The sequence below is a fragment of the Biomphalaria glabrata genome, chromosome 6 (assembly GCF_947242115.1).
Source record: "Biomphalaria glabrata chromosome 6, xgBioGlab47.1, whole genome shotgun sequence".
NCBI lineage: Eukaryota > Metazoa > Mollusca > Gastropoda > Planorbidae > Biomphalaria > Biomphalaria glabrata.
In genome coordinates, this window is record NC_074716.1 from 1347808 (window position 1) to 1373437 (window position 25630).

Here is a 25630-nt window from a genome sequence, read left to right on the forward strand (position 1 = left end):
CAGAAGCAGAAAGAAGGGTGAAAATGCAACGGCGCCTGGTGATTACATATGCCCAACCTGCGATCGCAGCTGTGTATCAAGGATTGGCCTCTTTAGTCACACAAGAAGTTGCAAAGGGAAAAGATCGTCTCTCGAGACGTAAAATGCCACAGAATATGTCGACCATTCTGCACATTTTAGCAATCCACAATAAAGTTTGAAGCCCTTCTGTTTGTAGCTTTCATTTTTTAGTTGGCAATTTTGAATTTGAATTTGGGCGTCCTTGACATTGTCAAGTGCATCGTGAAAATCTCCAAATGTGAAATTGATTCTCGTTTCGTTGACAGCTTTGTCTTGGCTACCAGAGAGGGCTCGCGTTCGAATCCCCATATAGATTAAGAACTGTAGATCCGAGCTGAGTTGTGTTTGCTGAGCACACAGAAAGATTCTTCATTCTCTCCTCTCCAGATCCCCTCCAAAGATATAGGGAGCCAGAGCGCAATGCTACGAGTACTATACAGTAACTATACAGCTACTTATAACCTACTCTTCGGCCTCAATCTGATAGTGTCGTGTTTTTTTTGTGTTGGTACATTTTCCTAAATGAAACTAAATAGCTTTGAGTTAAATGTATACTTCGTTCCAAAGTCTTGATTTAAAGGTAGATCCACATATAATTTGGTTACTGGCTTAGTGTGAAAATGTTTCTCTTTCAGGCGGACATGCTGTATCAAGGCATTAAACATCCAAATTACACGATTCATATTCTTCTGAGTAAAGTATACATTCTTCAGGTATGGAAACTAATTAAAACATAAAATTAGTGGAACATTCGACCACGTATAAATATTAATATATCCAGATTTTTATTAAGATTACATTTTTTTTAAGCAATGTTTCTCAAAAGGCTCCTCCATAATTAAATGTTCCTTTCAGACCTTGCGATCTATAAAGCAATATATGTTTCTTTGGACAACGGTTTACGAGCAGGGTGTCATGTGGCTAGTACGACGTCCAGCCGCATTATTTTAACTAAAGTCAGCCACGGCGCCCCCTCTCCTTTGTAGATGACCAAAAAAAAGTTTGTTCGCGATGTGACAGATGTCTAGATCACTTTGAGAGTTGCTCAAAGGCAAACACAGCACTTATTCCATTTGATTAATCTCATCTTAATTTATTTCCCTTTTTACAACATACAGCCACACCACTACCCCCCTCCCCCTATGGTCTCTATAAATTTAACTAGATCTCAATCACTTGAACACATCAAAAGTTGCCCTACTTTTTTTTTGTTTTTTTCATTATCTCCCCTTGACATGGTGAAGACGTACGAGTGGTGGCGTTGTGGACGGCTACGAGAAAACTACGACACACGGTGTCGCCACTGCATCGAGGTCGCAGAAACAATAGACCACATTCTTTATTAATGTCGCGCTCTGCATGAAGGGAAATCGGGACAAGGATTTGAAAGAGAGAGAACTGGTTCGTGTGCGGCTTTTGGTCTGTCCTTGTACTCACTGCCCGCTTCCTTTCACGCGCTCTAAACGAGTTATCTCAGCATGGTTCGTGACTAATGGGGTTTCCGATACGATTGCGCTGGTTTATGATGCCCGGGCAGGCGGGTACCCTGCCTCAACGTGGCACTCGGGTGGAAACGATCGCTAGAGGAAGGGAGTCGGCAAAATGAGTAGCAAAACAAGACTCCAGTGGGAGTGTCTAATGGAATGCGAGAGATTTCTCATTGCACAGTGCGGAGTTGTTGTTTAAAAATATATATAAATTGCTTGGATTAGACTGTAGAATTATTTTGTTAAACTTTGTAAGACCTGTGTCAATTTTCTTTAGGGCCTGAATGTTTTTACGTTTCATGAATTTAATTGGAGAGTTGTGATGTATGCATTATAAATTAGACCTTCTTACCTCTCAAGGTAACATAATATTTAGAGGTTTGGAAGTGCTTAGAAGAAAAACAATGTTGAATTTGTTAAAGAGTTTAACATTTTCAAAACTCCATCCAATAAAGTAAACGGTTCAGCAATGACGAATATTTCCTCCATCAAACACACACAAAAAAAACTTGTTTTAATCAAAGAAGTCGTCAACCCAAAAGTTTGACAAACAAAAAAAACGAGCACAGTGAAGTCAGAATAAGGATAATTGACATTACTTATTACTGACCAATAACTACTAATTACTGACCAATGATTTTACTAATTACTGACCAAAGAGTTTACTAATACTGACCATTTACTGACCAATGACTTTACTAATTACTGACCATTTATTGACCAAAGACTTTACTAATTACTGACCTTTTACTGACCAATGACTTTACTAATTACTGACCATTTACTGACCAATGACTTTACTAATTACTGACCATTTACTGACCAAAGACTTTACTAATTACTTACCATTTACTGACCAAAGACTTTACTAATTACTGACCATTTACTGACCAATGACTTTTCTAATTACTGACCATCTACTGACCTATGACTTTACTAATTACTGACCATTTACTGACCAAAGACTTTACTAATTACTGACCATTTACTGACCAATGACTTTACTAATTACTGACCATTTACTTTACTAATTACTGACCATTTACTGACCAATGACTTTACTAATTACTGACCATTTACTGATCAATGACTTTACTAATTACTGACCATTTACTGACCAATGACTTTACTAATTACTGACCATTTACTGACCAATGACTTTACTAATAACCAATAACCCAATATCTTGCCTCGTTTTTCTTTTGTAGTGCCCAAAAAGTTTGTGTTCATGTTTTGCTTTACACGTTTCGTCTCTTCCCTCAGATGTTCTGTAGATAAGTATATCCTATCCCTAATTGTAGCGAGTGCTGATCCATTTCATTGTCATTCTGCTCTCTATCATTTTCTTCATTTCTTCCGGACAGAGGGGAAGTTTCATTCGTTGGTTCGCTCTTCTGTTTTGGGCCAGTATATCTGCTTTTTTTTTTTTTATTGCCTTCGTTTTTTCATTGTGTGCTGTTGTTTATTGAAGAAACCTGACAAATTGTTTGATTTTGTTTCTGTTCGAATAGCTACTTAACATTAAAAGAGTAACTGATTTTTTTCCCCCCAGACTTCAAGTTTTATCGACACGATCGCTAGCTACGATGAGATGAATGGGGACACAGCATCAAATAGTATACAAAATTTTATCGTAGGTGCTGGGCGTGGCGTCCTCGGCATTTATGATCACGTGATGCTGTTCACTGGGCAAGTACTTCCCTACAAGAATTAGTAGCCCCCAAAATATGGAAAAAAGCCGCAATTAGTCTTTTTTTTTTTCTCAATGCACTATGATCCTATTCTGGACCAGTTGGGAAAGGAAAAGGTGGGGGGGGGGGGAGGGAGACGACCTAATTTTCTATACAAAGTATAAAGGAGACTAGTTTAAATTATACCACCACATCTGTCAAGTACAATTTGTTTCCCTTGTTTGATACCAAACAAAAACATGAATTAATTACCAATAGTCAATTAATTAATTGGAACTTTAAAAAATTGATTTTTGTAGTGTCAAATAAAAGAAATAATTGTGTAAAATTTCGAGATTGGGTTTAGGAGAAATAGAGAGTACAAACTTTTACCAGACAGAGAGAGTTGCTATAAGTTTTTTGTAAAAATAGAGTTATTTTCATGCAGTTCAGTACATTAAACATTAATGGCGAAAAATATCTCATCCCTTCTTTCCCATTACAGTTATAACCTCTTTAGTGTGGACCGTTACAATAATAAAATAGATATCTTAGGTAAGTGCACGCTTTTCAAGTTCTTTCATGTCTTTTGACAGTATTTTGAATGCATGCATATGTTACATGTTTCGGATGTTCCTTCGGAGTTAAAGATAGTGTACTTCCTAGTCCAAACCTCCTGAAGGACGACAGGGGATGGCAGCGGGCGGGGCATGAACCCGGGAACATCTTGTAACACTGAGCCGTAAGTGGGATAAAGGAGTTTTTGAATCTTTCTGTTTAAGTCCTAATGGAAATGAGAAGACCACTTCATTCAGATCTTGTGTAACAGAGGTTCTTGTTTTGTTTTTTTTACATGTTTCGGATGTTCCTTCAGAGTTGAAGAGAGTTTACTTCCTAGTCCAAACCTCCCGCAGGACGACGGGGAATGGGAGCGGGCAGGGTTTGAACCCTCGACCGTCGATAAATCCGAACGACAGTCCAGCGCGCAAACCGCACGACCAGGCAGCCATCATAATGAGTGCAGGTTATCTTTAAGAATCGTGAGTGTTTTGGAAAGGCATCTTTCATGATGGTAGCTTTGTTCGAGTGGTATACGATGCTTTTTTAATTAGTCTATTTAGTCTAAGTCTTTTTGCCAGTGAAGTATTACCATACCAGCAGGTGATGGCAGAGGTTAATTAGACTGCTGATGGTTGCTGTATAAAAAAGTGTAATTATTGTTTTGTCGATGTTAAATTTCCTTAGCTTTCTGAGATAGAAGAATCGTTGGTGAATTTTGGTGTAAAGGGTTGACAGTGTTCACTTCAGTTTGTTGTTGATGGTTTTACCTAGGTATTTATATTCTTGCACTTGTTTACGGTTTGGTTGTTTATCTGAATTTCTGCAAAATGACCTTAATGTTTCTTAAAGTCTATTTCCATTTCTTTAGTTTTCTGAACATTTAAAGTTAGAAAGTTATCTATGCACCATTGGTAAAAGGTGTCAATTGTTGAATGGTACAGATTTTCGTCACCTGCAATAAGGCCAATGATTGCTTTGTCGTCAGCAAATCTTATGATGGGAGTGTCAGCTGATAGGCTCTGAATGTCATTTGTGTATATGGTATACTATATTGGTGACAGGACGCACCCCTGCGGCGCTCCAGTGCTAAGTTCTCTCGTGCCTGACACATGCCCGTTCACTTTTACATATTGTGGGCGTTTGATTTGTTTAGAATTCAAGCTTGTATGTTTTTGCTAACGTTCAATTCAGATAGTTTTTGTTTCATGGATGGTTTGGATGGTGTTGAATGCGGATGAAAAATCTACGATTAATACTCTGGCGTAGTGTCTCTATCAAGATGATGGTATAGAGACGATTCAGCATAAATAGTATTGCATCCTCTGTACTTCTTGACGGCTTGTAAACGAACTGGTGCGGGTCAAGGCGTGTTTCGACTTCTTTCAGTAGATGTTTTAAAATCATTTTCTCCAGGCACTTCATAGGAATTGATGTCAGTGCTACGGGACGTATATCGTTGTTGGAAGCAATGATCTTCTTTTTGGCTACTGGAATTATTTCAGATGTCTTTCAAATGTAAATTATTTTATGCATTTGCCAGGACTTGTTGAATATAGCACAAAAGATATAAGGCAGTTGTTCCGCACATAGCTTTACAAGTTTGCCACTTAATTTGTCGGGTCTTTGTTGATGTCTAAGGGCTGAGCCGAAGGCTCTTCGAGCCCTAAGTTTGAAAAAAAACTTGCTTGGACGCCAAACAGTAAATAAAAAAACCTGTGTGAACACACAGTTCTGTTTGGGAGAGACCCTAGACAATGCCTACGTAAAGCATTGCTGTTGACCGATGCATTTGGCCCCCATCGCGTGGGCTAGACACGCCCGAAGGCCGAGAATACACCGGGATCTTATGCCATTTTCCTTCAATGTACCAAGCTAACTGTGCGGGACCCGCCATTTATGTAACGGTCCCTTTGAGGAACAGCGCATGGATTGGTGACAGGTTTGTGGGGACTTTATTACAACCCCGCCCGTGCAATGGGTGGACTCTCGTCTACCCGTGGGCATCCCCACGGGAGTCCTGTGTTGTTACCCATTTAGCCTAGCCACTTCCTCTAATGGCCGTTTCCACGCGGGCGCCACGATGAGGCAGGGCAACGTGCTCGCGATTTGTCGGGTCCTGAGGTCGTGGAGGTGTTTACTTGTTTAAATATTTTAGTCACTTCTTGTTTATTGAACAGTTCTTGAGATTGGTTTACATTGCTGTTTTCAAATGATGCCAATAAATCATAGTGGTCTTTCTCAAAGTTGTGGCAGTTAAATCGGCTGTAAGAAAATCATTTAATTCATTGACAAATTTGTTATTGTCAGCGACACACATTGGTTCGCGCTTAGGTACGTAGCCAGTAATTTGTTTCAGGTCACTCCAACAAGCTTTAGAGTTATTTTTCTTGAATTTCTCTTTTTCTTAAAACAATTTCTTTTTATGGGCTTTCATTTGGCTGAGATGAATTCAGAAGAACTGCTTTTGAACATTCTTTTCTTGTATAGAATCGCTTCCTTTATTTCTTTTGGTCATCCAGGGTCTATTATTACTGAATGTTTTAATTTTCTTTTTTGGTACAATCATGTTTTCACAGAACTGGATAAACGAATTAACAGTTGTGGTAAGTTTATCAATGTCAGGGCAGTTGTTTACAAACATGTCCCAATCTGTTTGCTCCAGACAACTTTGTGGCTGTAAAACAGCGTCCTCAGACCATGACTGGATGGACTGGACTTCGGGTTTTGTTGTTTTTAAAACCGGTTTGTACATGGTTGTACGATGGATCATTGTGTGGTCCGACTCTCAGAGGGGAAATAACAATCGAGGTGTGGGCTATTTTTATGTCGCTATAACACATGTCCAAGGTTTTATCGTGCCTTGTAGGACAATGGACCTCATTCCCCAATCGTAAACAAACATTATTTAGTCACGTGATCTTATTGATAAAACAACGAAAAAAAAACTGTCACGTGACAACCATCATGAATTAAACATGAGATCGTAAATGATATAGAAGAGATAGAGCACCACGTGGCTAAATGTTGCTTGTTTACGATTGGTGAATGAGGTCCATTAACATACTGACTATGTGTTGGCAAGTGTTGTGCTAACGAAAGATGATTGAGACAAAATGTTTGAGAATCACTGAACTAAACCTTTGTTCTAATAGCCCAATCGTATTTTCTCTTAGGGGTTTCTAATACGGGATCAATGTGTCGAACAGACGGATCGAGCTCTACTGTAGTAGAAAATCGCGAAGGCTACTCAACCTCTACTATAAATACGGCAGCACACGAACTGGCACATAGGTAAACCTGTGCTAAAAGAACAAGTAGTTAATTTGTTGGAAGGCATTCATTATTCTACGGTTTTTTTATTATATAAATTGTACAAGCATTAAACACTTTATAAAATCCATTGATTTGGTTGCAGGGTTTTATTGTTTATTTTCACTCCACCTCCACACTTTTTTTTCCACTTCCATTAAAACGATCGACCCCCCCCCCACGCACACACACACACATACCCAATCGTAAACCTCTCCATCACTTTTTTTTTCTTTCAGTTCTATGTGAAACGGCCCGCCTTGCGACGCTTCTCGTTCTTCTCTCCCACTATTATACCCTCCCTCGGTTATGTCTAGCTAAGGTTATGTCGAGAGGCTAAGTGCGCTTGAACTTGGCTTGTCTTGGCTACCTAGAAAGGGGGGCTCGAGGTTCGGCACCCGACTCGGGCAGAGTTGCGTTTACTGAGCGCCTAAAGGCAGCACGGAAAACCAACTCCTAGATACCCCCTCCCCCCCCCACACCGGTCCACAAATGAGATTGGACCAAAGCGCTCTGAGCATGCTATAAGCATGAAAGTAGCGCTATATAAAAGTTATAATAATAATAATAATGTCTAGCACATGGTGTGATATGTGCTCTGGACTTTCATCTGGACTATTCTGCCCTCCCTCGGTTATGTCTAGCACATGGTGTGATATGTGCTCTGGACTTTCATCTGGACTATTCTGCCCTCCCTCGCTAATGTCTAGCACATGGTGTGATATGTGCCCTGGACTGTCATCTAGACTATTCTGCCCTCCCTCGCTAATGTCTAGCACATGGTGTGATATGTGCTCTAGACTTTCATCTAGACTATTCTGCCCTCCCTCGGTTATGTCTAGCACATGGTGTGATATGTGCTCTGGGCTGTCATCTGGACTATTCTGCCCTCCCTCGGTTATGTCTAGCACATGGTGTGATATGTGCTCTGGGCTGTCATCTGGACTATTCTGCCCTCCCTCGCTAATGTCTAGCACATGGTGTGATATGTGCCCTGGACTGTCATCTAGACTATTCTGCCCTCCCTCGCTAATGTCTAGCACATGGTGTGATATGTGCTCTGGACTGTCATCTAGACTATTCTGCCCTCCCTCGCTAATGTCTAGCACATGGTGTGATATGTGCTCTGGACTTTCATCTAGACTATTCTGCCCTCCCTCGGTTATGTCTAGCACATTGTGTGATATGTGCTCTGGGCTGTCATCTGGACTATTCTGCCCTCCCTCGGTTATGTCTAGCACATGGTGTGATATGTGCTCTGGACTTTCATCTGGACTATTCTGCCCTCCCTCGGTTATGTCTAGCACATGGTGTGATATGTGCTCTGGACTGTCATCTGGACTATTCTGCCCTCCCTCGGTTATGTCTAGTACATGGTGTGATATGTGCTCTGGGCTGTCATCTAGACTATTCTGCCCTCCCTCGCTAATGTCTAGCACATGGTGTGATATGTGCTCTGGACTGTCATCTAGACTATTCTGCCCTCCCTCGCTAATGTCTAGCACATGGTGTGATATGTGCTCTGGACTTTCATCTAGACTATTCTGCCCTCCCTCGGTTATGTCTAGCACATTGTGTGATATGTGCTCTGGGCTGTCATCTGGACTATTCTGCCCTCCCTCGGTTATGTCTAGCACATGGTGTGATATGTGCTCTGGACTTTCATCTGGACTATTCTGCCCTCCCTCGGTTATGTCTAGCACATGGTGTGATATGTGCTCTGGACTGTCATCTGGACTATTCTGCCCTCCCTCGGTTATGTCTAGCACATGGTGTGATATGTGCTCTGGACTGTCATCTGGACTATTCTGCCCTCCCTCGGTTATGTCTAGCACATGGTGTGATATGTGCTCTGGGCTGTCATCTGGACTATTCTGCCCTCCCTCGGTAATGTCTAGCACATGGTGTGATATGTGCTCTGGGCTGTTATCTAGACTATTCTGCCCTCCCTCGGTTATGTCTAGCACATGGTGTGATATGTGCCCTGGACTGTCATCTAGACTATTCTGCCCTCCCTCGGTTATGTCTAGCACATGGTGTGATATGTGCCCTGGACTGACATCTAGACTATTCTGCCCTCCCTCGGTTATGTCTAGCACATGGTGTGATATGTGCCCTGGACTGTCATCTGGATTATTCTGCCCTCCCTCGCTAATGTCTAGCACATGGTGTGATATGTGCTCTGGGCTGTCATCTGGACTATTCTGCCCTCCCTCGCTAATGTCTAGCACATGGTGTGATATGTGCCCTGGACTGTCATCTAGACTATTCTGCCCTCCCTCGCTAATGTCTAGCACATGGTGTGATATGTGCTCTGGACTTTCATCTAGACTATTCTGCCCTCCCTCGGTTATGTCTAGCACATGGTGTGATATGTGCTCTGGGCTGTCATCTGGACTATTCTGCCCTCCCTCGGTTATGTCTAGCACATGGTGTGATATGTGCTCTGGGCTGTCATCTGGACTATTCTGCCCTCCCTCGCTAATGTCTAGCACATGGTGTGATATGTGCCCTGGACTGTCATCTAGACTATTCTGCCCTCCCTCGCTAATGTCTAGCACATGGTGTGATATGTGCTCTGGACTGTCATCTAGACTATTCTGCCCTCCCTCGCTAATGTCTAGCACATGGTGTGATATGTGCTCTGGACTTTCATCTAGACTATTCTGCCCTCCCTCGGTTATGTCTAGCACATTGTGTGATATGTGCTCTGGGCTGTCATCTGGACTATTCTGCCCTCCCTCGGTTATGTCTAGCACATGGTGTGATATGTGCTCTGGACTTTCATCTGGACTATTCTGCCCTCCCTCGGTTATGTCTAGCACATGGTGTGATATGTGCTCTGGACTGTCATCTGGACTATTCTGCCCTCCCTCGGTTATGTCTAGCACATGGTGTGATATGTGCTCTGGACTGTCATCTGGACTATTCTGCCCTCCCTCGGTTATGTCTAGCACATGGTGTGATATGTGCTCTGGGCTGTCATCTGGACTATTCTGCCCTCCCTCGGTAATGTCTAGCACATGGTGTGATATGTGCTCTGGGCTGTTATCTAGACTATTCTGCCCTCCCTCGGTTATGTCTAGCACATGGTGTGATATGTGCCCTGGACTGACATCTAGACTATTCTGCCCTCCCTCGGTTATGTCTAGCACATGGTGTGATATGTGCCCTGGGCTGTCATCTGGACTATTCTGCCCTCCCTCGGTTATGTCTAGCACATGGTGTGATATGTGCCCTGGACTGTCATCTAGACTATTCTGCCCTCCCTCGGTTATGTCTAGCACATGGTGTGATATGTGCCCTGGACTGACATCTAGACTATTCTGCCCTCCCTCGGTTATGTCTAGCACATGGTGTGATATGTGCCCTGGACTGTCATCTGGATTATTCTGCCCTCCCTCGCTAATGTCTAGCACATGGTGTGATATGTGCTCTGGACGGTCATCTGGACTATTCTGCCCTCCCTCGGTTATGTCTAGCACATGGTGTGATATGTGCTCTGGACTTTCATCTGGACTATTCTGCCCTCCCTCGTTTATGTAAATAACTTCTAGATTATTGAGAGATATTGCTGTAAGGGCGAAGTTTGTTTGTTTTGTTTTTTTTGCTGTTTTTTTAAATGCTTTTTAGAGTTGTAGGTCTATATGGTAAATTTAACTGCTGTGGTTTCGATCAGACGGTACATAGTTGTCCTAGGCACACGGAAAATAATATCTGGTTGCATTTTGTTTTTGTCCATGGCAAGTGGGAGAATCAGTGATAGGGCAGTCAGTCAGTGAATCAATCAATCAGTGATAGGTAAGTCAATCAGTGAATCAATCAGTCAGGGCCTGTGCTCTATATAGCGATTTCTAAAGTTTATACTTGCTCTGAAGCAAAAGTCCTTGAACAGGACGTTGTTGAAGAAAGCAGAAGGAATCAACATTAAGATTCTGTACCTCGTTACGGGTTACGTTAACCATTTTTAGTTTTCCCCAACTGAAGTCGGGCACCCATTTGATTTGTTGGCCTCAGTCTTCACCGAGATTCGAATCCAGGTCTTCAGGTTCAGGAGTCAAGCCACAGTGCCCCACTTATTTATACTGATAAACAAAGGGGGCCAATAGCGGAAATAAAGGGAATTACTTACAAAGATGAACTGATTTGCAGTGCGATAGTGTTAAAAGTACAGTTTTATTTAGTTGGATACGTCAGCACTGCGGAGAGGGGGGGGGGGACTGCTGTGTGGGTGACATCTTTCCAGCTATAGCTAATGACCAGACATTCATTATTATTTTGATGAGATCATTCATAGTAGCTATTCACAGTCCTTGACATTGTTTATTGTGAAAATCTTCGAAGTCGCGAAGTGGGCGACTACTGTCAATCAAGACAATAACTCTTTCGTACCTTACTCGGTCAGACTATATCAACGTCAGCTGCTGATCAGGAATCATGAAAAGGACCAAGATGCGTGTGTAATCCAGTGGCTAAGCTAGGGTATACGACTCGTGATGCTTCCCCCCCCCCACCCCCCCCAACTTTTCCACACCAAGAAAATAAATAAAAAACCGAAATGACTTTTTTTAGGACCAGCGCGTTTTAACCAATTATTTAAGGCTAGTTTTAGTTATTTTGTTGAGGACGTCCTAGCGGTATGCGGAAGTTGATAGAAAGGCGTGTAAACGGTCCAGTGAACCGAAAAAATTTACTGAAATGATTTCAGCTTCAGTCCGAATTCCTGACAAATTCAGGGAATAGTTCGAGCAGATAATGTATTAAGATGAAGTCAATGAAAACCTACAGCAGATAATGTATTAAGATGAAGTCAATGAAAACCTACAGCAGATAATGTATTAAGATGAAGTCAATGAAAACCTACAGCAGATAATGTATTAAGATGAAGTCAATGAAAACCTACAGCAGATAATGTATTAAGATGAAGTCAATGAAAACCTACAGCAGATAATGTATTAAGATGAAGTCAATGAAAACCTACAGCAGATAATGTATTAAGATGAAGTCAATGAAAACCTACAGCAGATAAAGTATTAAGATGAAGTCAATGAAAACCTACAGCATTTGTACCCCATCATTATCTATAACAACCTAACCTCAACATTTTAAAAATTGATCCAGTTTTGTGATGGCCGGTGAACTATAAAAAAAACTTTAAAAAAAAATCGAAAAATATTTGTCTCACTATCACCCATTCTAAGTTCGTTTTGTATTTGTGTAAGTGTAACTGCCAGATTCCGATATTTTATAGTCTCTAATTCATTTATGTATAAGATCTAGAGCTAGATGAAACCATCGCACTGAACATTGGAGTAACAAAATGTGCCCCAGAAGAAAGTGGGCTTGTAAAAGTGCGTTACCTTTAGAGATGTAAACAAATCTAGTCAACTTGATTCAACCTGGTCAACAGCTTACGTTTCATTTAAGAAAGAACATAGGCGATTAATAAAATTAGCAAAGTAAATTAATTTCTAGTAAACATTTCAAATTGAGTAGTTTGTCCTTGTTAATGTATGCACAATGCGTTGATTTCATTGAGAAAATGTATCCTTAGTTTGATGTCACTCACTACTTGATGCCCCGTGCGGCCCGCACCACTCGCACATAGCTAGCTACGCCACTTGTCTAATCGCTAAATGAACTCTTTATGTTGTGTCTGTTCTATGTATGTGTATGTTTCTGCTGTGTTGCCTTTATATGAAAAAAGAGTCCTTGTAAACACAACAAATTTCCTTATGGATCAATAAAGTCTTAGTCTTAAGAATTTTACTCTTACTTTAATTCGCCATCCTGAGCATTATTAGATTCTAGTGAAAGCCTCCCGTAGGTTGTGGCGGGCAGGAGACTTTGACTTATGTAATGTATGGAGCGGACTGAGTGAGGGACAGACGGACTTTCTTAAACAACCGTACTATGAGATTTAACTTGTGAATACATTTTATATTTTGCAGCCTCTCAGCACGTCACGACGGAGATAACAATCCCTGCAACCCTTCAGAGAGATACATTATGGGTGCTCCTGAATCGGTAAAAAAGCCTGGGAATGAGTATAATCCATGGCGGTTCTCTCCCTGCAGCGTCAGTTACTTTACCAGCTTTTTGAAGGAAACGTTGAACTCCAGGTTGGTTACTACATTGTTATGAAAACATTTGTTGTTGTTGTTGTTTCAACTCAAGATCTGCATGTGGCTGTTGAATTTTGGTGGTGCCGTGGACAGACGGGGACGGCGAATAAAAAAAAATCTAAATCGACCAACGGCGGAAAACGGTTATGTCTGCGCTGGATGTGGCAAAGTATCTGCCAGCACAAGAATCAATAAAAAGAAAAAAACAAATTAGTTAATTAATTATTGTTAATTAATTATTTTGTTTGGTATCTCGAACAAATGAAAGAATGTTCATTTGGCTGATAAACTGAATAAGTCACCTTTATTTTTGGTAGAAAGAAATGTTTTTAAATTACTATAAAACACATTTTCATAGGCATCTCTCAGTCTTACCGTTATTGCTTGAGGAGGCTGAGGAGTCAGAGGAGACCTCGAGTTCGAACTCAGGCCGCTCACTTTTTGTTTTTACAAATACATTTAAAAAGCGATCACCCAGATACTCCCTTCTTTCTCCCCCCAATACCTTTTCCGACTGGTGCAGACAGGTGATAGGATCATAGCGTTTTAAAAAAGTCTAAAAGCTAAACAAAAACAGTTGGTAAAAGTATTTCTGATCGCGCACATTTATTATTGTTAGTCTAGGATCTAAATTTATTACAAATTTAATTACATGACTAATCCAAACTAATTGATACAACTACACTTCATATAAACTTTTTATTTCCATAAAATATTATTTTGATTTTTATTATTATTGTGTTTGAGTTTGAATCTGTCTTTACAATTCTATGAGCTGAAAAACTAAAATTTTAAAATAGTATTCGGCATCTGTAGCTAGCTTTCATTATGACTACAGCTGTTAACCACTCTAGTAGCTGGACTTTGAACGCGACGCCTTTGTTAGTGACGCCCTTGTTAGTGAGTTTGTGATTATTGATGTAGACTTTTAGTTTAGTGACTGGCTCAACTGTGTCTCATTCTGTACTAAAGTTAGTTATTGTGCTATCTAAAGTTTAAACTAAGTGATTCCGTATAGACTGTGATGTTATTAGCTATGTATTGATCTCGCACTTGTAATTCACTACACAGTACACCCAAGCATCTATGATTCTTACCAAGGTAATAGACAATATAGAAATATAGAACTCCGATTCACACACACATCAAATGCAACCATGGATAATAAAGATGACAACAAATATTATTATGTTAGAAATAAACGAGCAGTCATTCTCTGGCACTGCCAGGGTCGAGATTCGCTAAAGAGAAACAAAATTCATCGTAGTCCCTTTAACAGTTTCCACTGAGGAATTTTCTGGTGATGTGGCAGGTCTGCAGCAGTACCGCCCTCTGACAGGCAACGAGAATGTTCCTAGGAATGTTAAGGCCTTATTATTATTATTATTATTATTACAGTGCTCAGTTTAGCTCAAACCATTTCATTCTCCTTTCTTCTCGACCAACACACGAGTCTTGCCTAAATAACTCTAAACTTCAAAGGAGTAAAGATTTGAAGCTAAAATATAAACTCCATGTAGTATATATTGTAAATGTTTATTCCAAGTCGAGGTTACACCTGTCTTGTCTACGCTATCGAAGCATCAGCAGACATTCCAGATGTATCTGATAAACTATTGGGTCAGGTGATCAAACCTGATCAACAGTGTAAACAGTTTTTTGGAAATGATTCCTTCCTTTGCAGGGTAAGTAACACAACTCGCTAACAGCCCAATTAAATTAACTTCTTTGTCGCTAAGCAGCGTTATCACCCATATCATTGTCTGCTTAGTCACCTCATCATACATTTCCTGCTTAGTCACTTCTTAATCATTGATTATCATCAAATTGATAACCAATGCCTTCATCTTTGTTCCTTCACAAAATTCGCTGATGATGAGACTCTCCTTGCCCTGCTTTCAGTCAGACGTAAATGAGTACTTCAGAGAATAGAACAAAGGGAAAAATAATGTACATATAATTTCTATTTCTTAATATTAAATGTAAAAAAAAAGAAATGATAATCGATTTTCGTAGGGAAAAGAAGGAAAATGATATTGTTTCTTTAGCAGAAGAGAACATTGAAATAGTGTAAATTTTTGAATATATTTGTACTATCTTAGACAATAAATTAATTTTTACTGCAAAAGTGATTATTTCAGCCAAAAAGGGCAGCAAAGATTACGATTATTTGGAAAAATAAGTTCCCTTTCAGACCTTGGCAGATGATGTAAAGGTTATCTGTTTCTGTGGCCTACGGTTGACAAGGGTGTCATGTGGCCAGCATAACCACCAACAGCCTTTACTTTTCCCAAACAAATGTCAGGTACGCATTATAGCTCTCAGTCTTCACGAGGAATCGAACCCCGGACCCCGGTTCGGAAGCCAAGCACTTCACCGCTCAGGCTCACCCACCACACCGGCACTTAGAAAAATGTCCTCACTTTATGTTAGCTAAATCCTTGGCGATGTGTTAATATTCTCACATTGGCAGTATTTTTAAGTTGTAATATCACTTCCTCGTATGGCAATCTGAACTTTAAAAAAGTTTAAATTGTTGTTTTTTTTTTTTAAAAAAAAGCTTATCTAAAGGGGAAGAACTCCGCCGTTAAAACTATATCAGTAATGTACAAGTTATTTACCTTATAAGATATCAAACAAAATAATTAATTTACTAGTTATTATTTTTTTGGCTGCTCATTGTGTTTTTGGTAACTATTTCTCTCGGAGTAGTGTGGTCTAGAGTCTAGTGCTATGTCTTCCCCAATGGTCAATATCAGTTTACTTTCAGACCTTGTGGTCTATAGGGCAGATGATGTAAAGGTCATCTGTTTCTGTGGCCTACGGTGAACGAGGGTGTCATGTGGCCAGCACAACTTTTCCACAAATAGTATCTGCTGGGTGGACTCAGAGGAGCCCAAAGATCCCGAAATTAAAAATCCCAGAGTCTTTACCAACATTCGAGCCAGAGAGCCGCCGGTTCGGAACCCAAACGCTTTACCGCTCAGCCACCGCTCCTCCCACTTTGGACAGAAAAAAAGTCATTTGGATGAGACAGGCTAGATCCTTATTAGTTTGGACAGAAATGGAAAATGGGAGTCCAAGATAAGGTGATTCAACAATTACAATGTTTGACCCGAATAGAAACATGCTCTTAGCGGTTACGTTGATGATGGCCAGCGGCCTTTACATGTTCGAACAAGTTGACTGCTATTGGCGAGATGAATGGAAAACACTGTGATCTTTAAGTCAACCATGCATAATTAGTCTTTGTATTGTAGCTTGAAAAAAAAAAACGATTATGCAGATAATGAAAAGCGATTTCACATTCCCGAGAGAGCTCTTTAACAGGCGATTGTCAAGCATGTGGACAACGTACCCAGCACGTCCCAGTTGGGATCTGTTCATCCATGCCATAAATAGGATCACGTCAGAACCACATCAGTCTGGTATGAAGCTTAGCCGACTCGCATGTTGCATTTGTCTTAAGCAAAGGCGGAAGAAGTTTAGCCTTTGAATGTGGCGGGAATATAAGGTCCACGCCCCTGAAACATAAAAGTGAGGTAATGGCTACAACACTGAAGACTGTGCTCCTCTACGAAACCAAAACTTTTTCTTGAAGTCTGTCGTAGGGGTACAGGCGTAGCTTGGGTGGGGGAGGGAGGGGAAAATTTTGAAAATCCCCTTGGGTCCCCACTTGAGTGGGGCCACCACATGAGTGTTGTTGTTTTTTACATTAAATATTAAATATTAGACAAATTGCAGGGGCTCCCAAAGAGGTCAAGCCCCCCCCCCCCCAATTTATGGCAAATTCCTAGTTACGCCACTGCATAGGGACACGTGCAATATTTAGTTTAGCAGTAACTGGTACGGTACAAGTAGAGGCACTTTTTCATTTGCTAGTTGTTGTTTTAATTTGCCATCTACGAGTACCGGTACGTCTGGTGTTAAGATTGGAAGGAGGCTAGTGCGAATTTTGGGCTTTTCTGTATTGACACTCAGACCAAAATAAGTAAAAATACAATCAGTATCCAAACTGTGAATAGTGTGGGCTAGGGGTCTATCTAGGGTATAAAATACTCCACAGGGTTCCCCACCTCAACTATGAGTATTACATTCCTTTCGGGTTGGCCATTTGGCCGTGGCCTGTCTGTCTGAACACGCCTGACAGTCTATCAATTAATTTATGAAGTAATTACCAAGAGAACGAATAATGGTAATCTGATAACGTATACTAGTCAACAACGAGAATGCGTAAAACAAAGCAAAAGGTTAAATGAAACAATAATATGATATGACACAATAAACGATGGTTATACATCGTGATCAATATTAAATCAGTGTGCCTAAGATATGAGTATATATATATATATATATATATATATATATATATATATATATATATATATATATATATATATATATATATACAACAGCGTTAACCGGTAATCACACCTTGGTCACAGAGTGAACAGTCCACTCCGGGCTCTCGACGCCCTCGACCCAATGCCATGGATAATGGCCCAGCAGGGTCCAGACAATGCTGTATAGACGTTATAGTACATTTAATTAAAATGTTTTTTTTTACGGAAATGTTTTTTTCTTGAGGATTTGAATAAGAGATGGACCCTTTACAAAACAATTAGATGAATTAGATATTCGTTATAAGACATCAGTTAGGCCAGGTCTACTTCTGACTACACATTCACTTTCACCTATCTTATCTTATCTTATATAATACAGACGTTACTTCAAAAAAGAAGATGATTACGTCCTACCCGTCATGCATTTAGTCATGCATATTAACCAATGACTTAAATTCTGCCAAGTCACTGGTTTTCCTGGCTAGCTCAGGCAACCCATTCCATGCTCTAATAGCACTAGGGAAGAAGGAGTATTTGTACAAATTTGTCCTAGCATATGGGACGAGGAATGTGCCTTTATCTTTGTGTCTTTCAGAGTATTTTATTAAATTTTGTTTTTGTATCCTTTGGTCTGCTAGACCGTTGGGGCACCACACAAGATCTGTCAACCTTCTTTCTTCATTCTTCTCTGTCATTTGTCTTTGATAGAATTTCGTTCTGATATTCTTTCTGAAAATATTGAAACCTGCCTTTTTACCTGACTGGGTGGACCACATCGGGGGCCGATTTTGAGTTTGTGTTTCTACACAAACTGTCTTTGTAACCTTTTTTTTATTTTATTAAATCAGGCTACCGAATCTAGACGCCCTATCACTGAAATCTGCCAAGCAATGTTATGTGCAGATGTTTTAAGAGGGTTATGTATCCTGCAGATAGCACTCATTGGAACATCTTGTGGCGATGGAAAGGTAAGCTTTCATCGATCCTCAATATATTTCAAAAACGTTTATCCACCACTGGTTGCATTGGAGTTATTGATCGGTGAAGAAACGCTAAGACAATGCGGTTATCGTACCAGAACTAGCAAGACAAATCTAAGTCAAAAGAGAAAGAAAAACAAATTGTTTACTGAAATGTGTGAGAGGGCAGTAAGGCCTCGTGGTCTTAATGTCCTTTGTTTTACTTGGACCTGCAGGGTCACATCTATGCATGTTTCTATCCCGTCGTACACCCCCGCAGCAGTATATCTTTGTTTTTGAGCTTCCTTCCGTCACTCTCTCACTCTCTTACTTACTCTCCCCTCTTTTCATTTCTTCCTTCTTTTTCCTCTCTTTTCTGTCTTCCTTCTCTCTCCTCTTCATTCCTTTTCTCTCTTTGTCTTTTCTCATTCCTTCTCTCTCTTTTTCATCCTTCCTTTTCTCTCTCTCTCTCCCATCTTTCTCTCTTTTTCTTTCTTTTCTCTCTTTTTTTCCATCCTTTCTTTTTTCTCTCTCTATTTTTTCTCTCTCTATTTCCTCCTTCTGTCTTTCTTTTTTGCTTCCTCTCTCTTTCTCTTCCTTCTTTCTCTCTCTCTTGTTCTTTCTTCTATCTCTTTCTTTTCCTTCCTATCTTTCCTCTCTTTTTTCTTCCTTCTTCACTCATTCTTTTCCTTCATTCCTTCTTTTTTTTCTTCCTTTCTGCTTTCTTTTTTTTTCCTCTCTCTCTTTTTCCCCCTTCTCACTTTATTTTCCTTCCTTCTTACACTCTCTTTTCCTTTCTTTCTTTTGTCTTTGTTTTTCCTTCACTCTCTTTTTTTTCTTCCGTCTTTCTCTCTCACCATTTCTCATGTTTCTGGGTTTAGTCAAGCCCTAATCTCAGTGTGACTCCACCCACTACAACTACTATTTCATTGGTAGTACTACTTGTGGCAGAAATAGCCAACATCGTCCCTTTCCCCTGTCCAGAGAAATAAATGAAGCAAAACTAATATTACAGAATCCTTAGTTAATGAAGCTTTAATGTTCAACCCCTACCAAGAGCGTAGCTAGGAATTTCCCATCATTTGGGGGCCCAGGAGGGGGGGGGGGCTTGATCTCTTTGTGGGCACTTGCATTTTGCGTAATATTTAATATTCAATGGAAAAACACTCATTTTGGCCCCCCCCCCTTTCTAGTGGGGGCCGGGGGATTTTCAAATTCACCCTCCCTCCTCCCACACCCTAGCCACAGCCCCCTGTGGCTGCCTGGTGTGCAGTTTGCGCACTGGACTGTCGTTCAGATGTATGGATTGTCCAGGGTTTAAACTCTGCCCGGCCCGCTCTCATCCCCCGTCGTCCTGCGGGAGGTTTGGACTAGGAAGTAATTATCTTCAACTCTGAATGAACATCCGAAACATGTCAAACATTTTACAAAACATTTTACATTTTACCACCAATAAAAGTCAACGGGTTACATTGATAAAGTAAATATATGAAAACTCAAGCAATAAAAATAAGCTTGACTATAACACAAAAATTTAATTCCCTCCACGAAATAAATTGATCTGTTTTGTTATCAGTCGCCCCCATAAAACAGTGCAGAGATATGCTCTTTCTATCTTTGGTTCAATTTTGAGTCCGAATCTAGGTCAGTTCAAAGTTCATAGTGATGTTATAGAATTTTTTTTTTTACCAGGAAGAGCTAACAAAATCTTTTTTTTTTCTGCATTTACTTAGAAACTAATTCATACGTAGAGATTAATTCACGTGTAGGCCTAAACTACTCCTAATAATTATTTAAATAGTTCGAGGAACACCAAGTCAGGCCTCGCGGAACACGAAGGTTCCGCGGAACACTATTAAGAAAACACTGGTCTAAATGTTGATTTTTTTTTTTTTAAATTTACAAATAATAGAAGTACATCATTTTTTTTACAAAGCTTTTATCAATTCACTCTGTCTGTCTGTCTGTCTGTATGGCAAAAAGTTTGTACCTGTTATTTCTCCCACACCCAATCTCGTATTTAGCTGAAATTTTGCTTCATTTTTTTTACCTAATAACACAAGAATAAAATTTTAAAATAGCTAATTGGTTAATTAACTATTGATAATGAATTATTTTTTTTAAATAAGGGAAAGAAATCGTACTTAAAAGATGTGGTGGCATAAGTTGAATTAGTCCGCTGGAGGAATCTTTAGCCCTTAGGGAACATTTTTAAAATTCATTTAAAAGGAGATCATGTAAACATTCACCGAAATACTTCCCCCTTCTCCACTCCCCCATTCACAACTGGTCTAGACAAGTGATAGGATCATATTGCATTGATTAAGCTAAATGAAAACCATTGGTGTAAATATTTCTATCATACAGATTTATATATCTAGGTCAGTCTGCTGTACAATTACATAAAGATAGACTAATACTATAGATAAAAAACGAGCTATTTATAGAGACATTACACAATTTAAATTCAGAAATATCATAAGGTGTGACAGTAAAAAAGATCCCAATTTCGATAGGCGGGAGTTGTAGTCCGCATGCAAGATAATCGCCTTTCCGTACGACCTTTGTACGGGGAGTTGTGTGTAGGAAAGCGGTCCCAATGGGGGTCAATGCAAGCAGCAAACACTATAAAGACACTCTCAAGAGCTCCGGTGTAATATTGACATTTACCGCTGGGAAGCACTAGCTCTCAATCGTTCCTCATGGCGTGAAGCTGTGAGTGTTGGAGTCTTTGAGATTTGAAACAAGAAGAGTGACCAGCGTGAAAAAGCGCCGAACTAACAAAAAGCTGAGAGAAAGAAGCAAGCCTATCTGCAACTGGCCCGACCCACCCCGTGCCACGTATGCGGTCGGCTTTTTAAAGTGAGGGATTGGACTTTACAGTCATCTACGAGTCCATAGGATATGAGAAATGTGCTCATCTTCGATCACGAAGGAGGATATATATAAATTATTTCTCTAGTGCTATTAGCGCATGGAATGGGTTGCCAGAGCTAGCTAGGAAAACTAGTGACTTGCAGAGTTTAGGTCATTGGTTAATATGCATGACTAAATGCATGACGCGAAGGACGTAATCATCTTCTTTTTTTTTGAAGTAACGTCTGTATTATATAAAATTAGATATATATTTACATATAAGGAAAAAAAGTAAAGTTTACCTTTCAGACTATACGGTCTATATCTCAGATGTTGTTAAGGTCACCTGTTTCTGTGGCCTATGGTTTAGGAAGATGTCATGTGGCCAGTACAACGACCAACTGCCTTTAATTTTATTCAACTAATGTCAGGTACTCATTAGAGCTGGGTGGACTCAAAGATGCTCTTAAGCTCCCGAAATTAAAAATCCCAGTCTATAATTACACGAATGATTTTAACTAATTGATTCAATTACATTTAATATAACTTTTGTTGTTTTTTTTTAAAGTATTTTTATGTTCTTCTTGGTAAAATCTTGAAACAAAATAAGTAATTTATCACACAGTTTATAAAATTTTAATCATTGAATTTTTAAATACCTGTCTTTGTTTCAGGTCTGCATAAATGGACAATGTGTCAGCTACCCATACGCTCCTCAAATTGATGGTGTGTAACTTAAAGATCTTAAATATTCTTTTTCTTATTCACCTAATCAGAACTGAATATTGATTTTTTAAAATAAACTAATTTATATTGGTACTATGCGAGCAGGGCATAGTATACTCATACGATAATAGGCCAAATGTTTTTGACATTATGGTCGCTTTAGTTGTGTCCATTGTAAAACACATTTTTTTTAAACTGCCATCAATGTACCTTTATGTACATTATAAAGCTAACTTAATTTTCCCAGTAATACTTTTCTCTTTAGAAGTAGTAAATCTTAATACTGTGCTATTGCTGCTACTCTATGGTTAATGCAGCTCTGTTAATTAACTATTGATAATGAATTATTTTTTTAAATAAGGGAAATAAATCGTACTTAAAAGATGTGGTGGCATTAAGTTGAATTAGTCCGCTTGAGGAATCATTTGAGCAGCTCTGTTACATTTTTCTCTCTCTAGAAAACTGTGCATTTGGAGACAGACCGAGCTATTTTTGCAGTTTGTATATCAATGACTTTATGGGCAACTGTTACTCTACTCTTAGCTATCGAGCATGTTGTGACACGTGTAACAAAGTGTCTAGGCCCGTGAAAGGTAAACCTCAATACACACATTCAATGATCTATTACGTCATACATAATGCCATACATGTCAATCCATGTCTAGTAACGCTTAGAGTATCTTAGAGGAATGTAATCCTTCAGAATTAAGATATATGGCTAAATATGTAGGCTTTGGTCTCCTTAGATAAATGTAGATGTTATTTCTCCAACACCTATTCTTGTATCAAGTGGAAACTTGAATAATTATTCATTGTAGCAGAGAAAACATGAATCAATTAAAAATAAACCCATTAGTCAATTCATTATTGGCAATTAATGATTGTGATTGATATCGAATAAAGGAAACTACTTCTACATTATTCAGAACTAAAGCTGTAAATGCGGGTTTTTTTCCTTCCTATTGCTAACTGAAGAAGGTGAAGATCCGGACACCTACCTGTTCGAGCCCGATGTAGTAGAGCTGTTGATTACTTCTAAAGAACAAATGTTGGCTGACTTTTAGAATGTGTTCAAGTGTGACTTACAGAACGAGACTTGTGCCAGGGTAGAACAGATGTACACCTCAGTGGAAGAGATGACGAGCCCAGAGCTGAAAACTTTCAACGAGGTGGTAGAAACCCAGAGCCACGAAATACGCAGCTACAATGGCCATGCTAGTGAAGATGGTGCCTTCTGTAACATCAATAGCAAGCCGTAGGAAAATAACTCCTATGACAAAAAAATGTGGTGATTGCTACGATTTCCTCAACGAGTACAGAATCACTTCACTTCACGTTACCTCGCAATGTGACCAGTACGAGGCGAAGTCAGAACCAGCAAGGTGTGTGAAGTCCGGAGTAAGACAAGGTTTTTGGACATTCAGTTATTGCCAATTGTGATGTATTTGAAATTAAAATGTTACTGTTATTTTGGAGCCCTGAGGTGAGGTTCTTTAAGTTCGTCGTGTCGTGTGGTGCGGTTTGCAGAGAGCCTGGATATGGGAGATTCGTTACAATACCTATGATATGGCACTCAAAATGTTGGCCAATAGTAAGTAATGCCTGGCTGATTTTGACACTCAGTCCGCCTCTGTACCAAACGGTGATAATTATCTATACGAATCCATAATTATTAAATGGAGTTGACATTTTTCATAGTGCAATGCCAAAAAAAAAAACCATACATATTTTATAGTTCGTCCATCGTGGTTTTGCACTGGGGTTTTGTGCTTCCTCATGTGGTTGGTCAGATCTATGTGAGCCCGGAATGTTTGGCTGCACGCTGGGCAGGTTATTCCAGCTGGAGCTAGTGTAAATGGCCTTGCTTTTCTTCTCTGGCGTTGTTCTTCTGCTAGCGCTGTTCTATTTTCCTCAGCAATTTGTGCGCCACATATGCTCTATTAAAAGACACAGAGCGAATCGATAGTTCATAACTTTACACACCAGAAAGACTTTTTTTAAAAGAATTCTCCATATAGGCCTAATTTAAATTTGAGATCGTACCACTTTAGGCTGTGAATACGGAGATAGAATCATCGATTGTACACAAGATCACTGCTTGAATTCTCAAGTGGATTGCTGCGGCACGTGTAACTATGGCACACCCTTTACCCCAACGTACAGCACCAGAAGAAGCACACCTAATAGATCCACGAGAGCCTATCCCCCTGTGCTATTCACTTTAACTAAAGGTAGGGAACTTTGTTGACATTTAATGGGATGTACGAACTCCTAGTTTTTAACAATAAGTACTATCAGGCGTTCATATGCAATTCTTGCGAAAAGTTTCTATCAGATTGTTTCTATTTAATAATTTGATTGCCAGGGGAACAAATGAGTTTTTGTGTCTGTTTGTCTTTGCTATCGGTGTTTTGTATCTCGTTAGTGATGATAAAATCACAAAATCCTGACCCAAAGGATGAATTTTTATTTCTAGAATCTTTTTAGCTTGTAGCTGCCCGAATGGGGTTTGTTTGTTTTTTTGCCAATGATTTTATCAGCAGCATTTAGGATTCTATGCAATTCTTGATAGAAAATGAGAAAGCTGGGTGAGCTTTGATGTCCTCCATTAGTGACATCGTGATATATATGCGTTTTCGTAATAGCTACTCGGATTTGCAGGCGCTCTCAATTACTCATAAAACTTCGAAGCACTTTAAAATATGTATTCACAAGGGGCAAAGGTCAATGAGTAGCCATACATGGGCGTCGTTACAAATTGAATCGTCTCTTCTTCTAGCTACACTTTTTAGTTTCGGGATTTGTAGTTAAAGATTTCTAAATTCTACTTGATATCCTAATATCTTCCTTTTTTTTTTGTATCTCACTCGATGTGAGGACGTAGCTGGAGCGGTGGTTCTCACACTGTATTGTTGTGGTTACAGTACAAGAACATGAAGACATTTCCGGGCGGGGTACGGGAACAACAGGCGCCACGTATATGGGACGATCCAATCGTAGTTCTGATCGCTGCCATTGTGGAACCTTCAGACAAGACTTTGGTCCATGCCTGGTCGTTGAATAAATTCGTTCCCAATGAATTGTCTGGATAATGGCGCTTACGGCGTCGATTATCTATTGAACATTTTACAAGGTGATATAGCTCTGGTGGCGACTTGGGTAGAGTTAATCGTGTGTGTACAACTAACACAAGTAACAGAGGCCAGCGCTAGGTGAATCAGGGCCGACCTTATGTGATTGGAAGTCATAGGCGAAGCGAATTTTGGTGAAATATAAAATTTATGCCAAGTGAAAATATAAATATATATAAGACTGAAACTAAGAAATTACGCAATTTAAATTATTTTTAAAAACTGACCTGTATGATGACTGATGTAGAGCTTAGAGCAAGACCAGTAGACATTGAGCTATAGACTTCTGTTTGAGATTTGATCTGTATGATCTAGAGCTTAGTGCTAGACCAGTAGACATTGAGCTATAGACTTCTGTTTGAGATTTGATCTGTATGATCTAGAGCTTAGAGCTATACCAGTA

General features: G+C 39.7%; 1 protein-coding gene across 2 annotated transcripts in view; it reads left to right on the plus strand.

The window, feature by feature from the left end:
• The window catches only part of LOC106058457 (A disintegrin and metalloproteinase with thrombospondin motifs 5-like), a 43153-nt gene that overhangs the window by 13738 nt on the left and 3785 nt on the right, over window positions 1-25630 (plus strand). For both annotated transcript variants that reach the window (XM_056032449.1, XM_056032448.1), the window contains 10 exons: window positions 696-773; window positions 3100-3236; window positions 3723-3772; window positions 6952-7069; window positions 13039-13209; window positions 14759-14897; window positions 18404-18523; window positions 22045-22096; window positions 22555-22689; window positions 24148-24327. In XM_056032449.1, coding sequence (XP_055888424.1) covers window positions 696-773; window positions 3100-3236; window positions 3723-3772; window positions 6952-7069; window positions 13039-13209; window positions 14759-14897; window positions 18404-18523; window positions 22045-22096; window positions 22555-22689; window positions 24148-24327 — 1180 coding nt within the window. The remainder of the gene's footprint in view (window positions 1-695; window positions 774-3099; window positions 3237-3722; window positions 3773-6951; window positions 7070-13038; window positions 13210-14758; window positions 14898-18403; window positions 18524-22044; window positions 22097-22554; window positions 22690-24147; window positions 24328-25630) is intronic.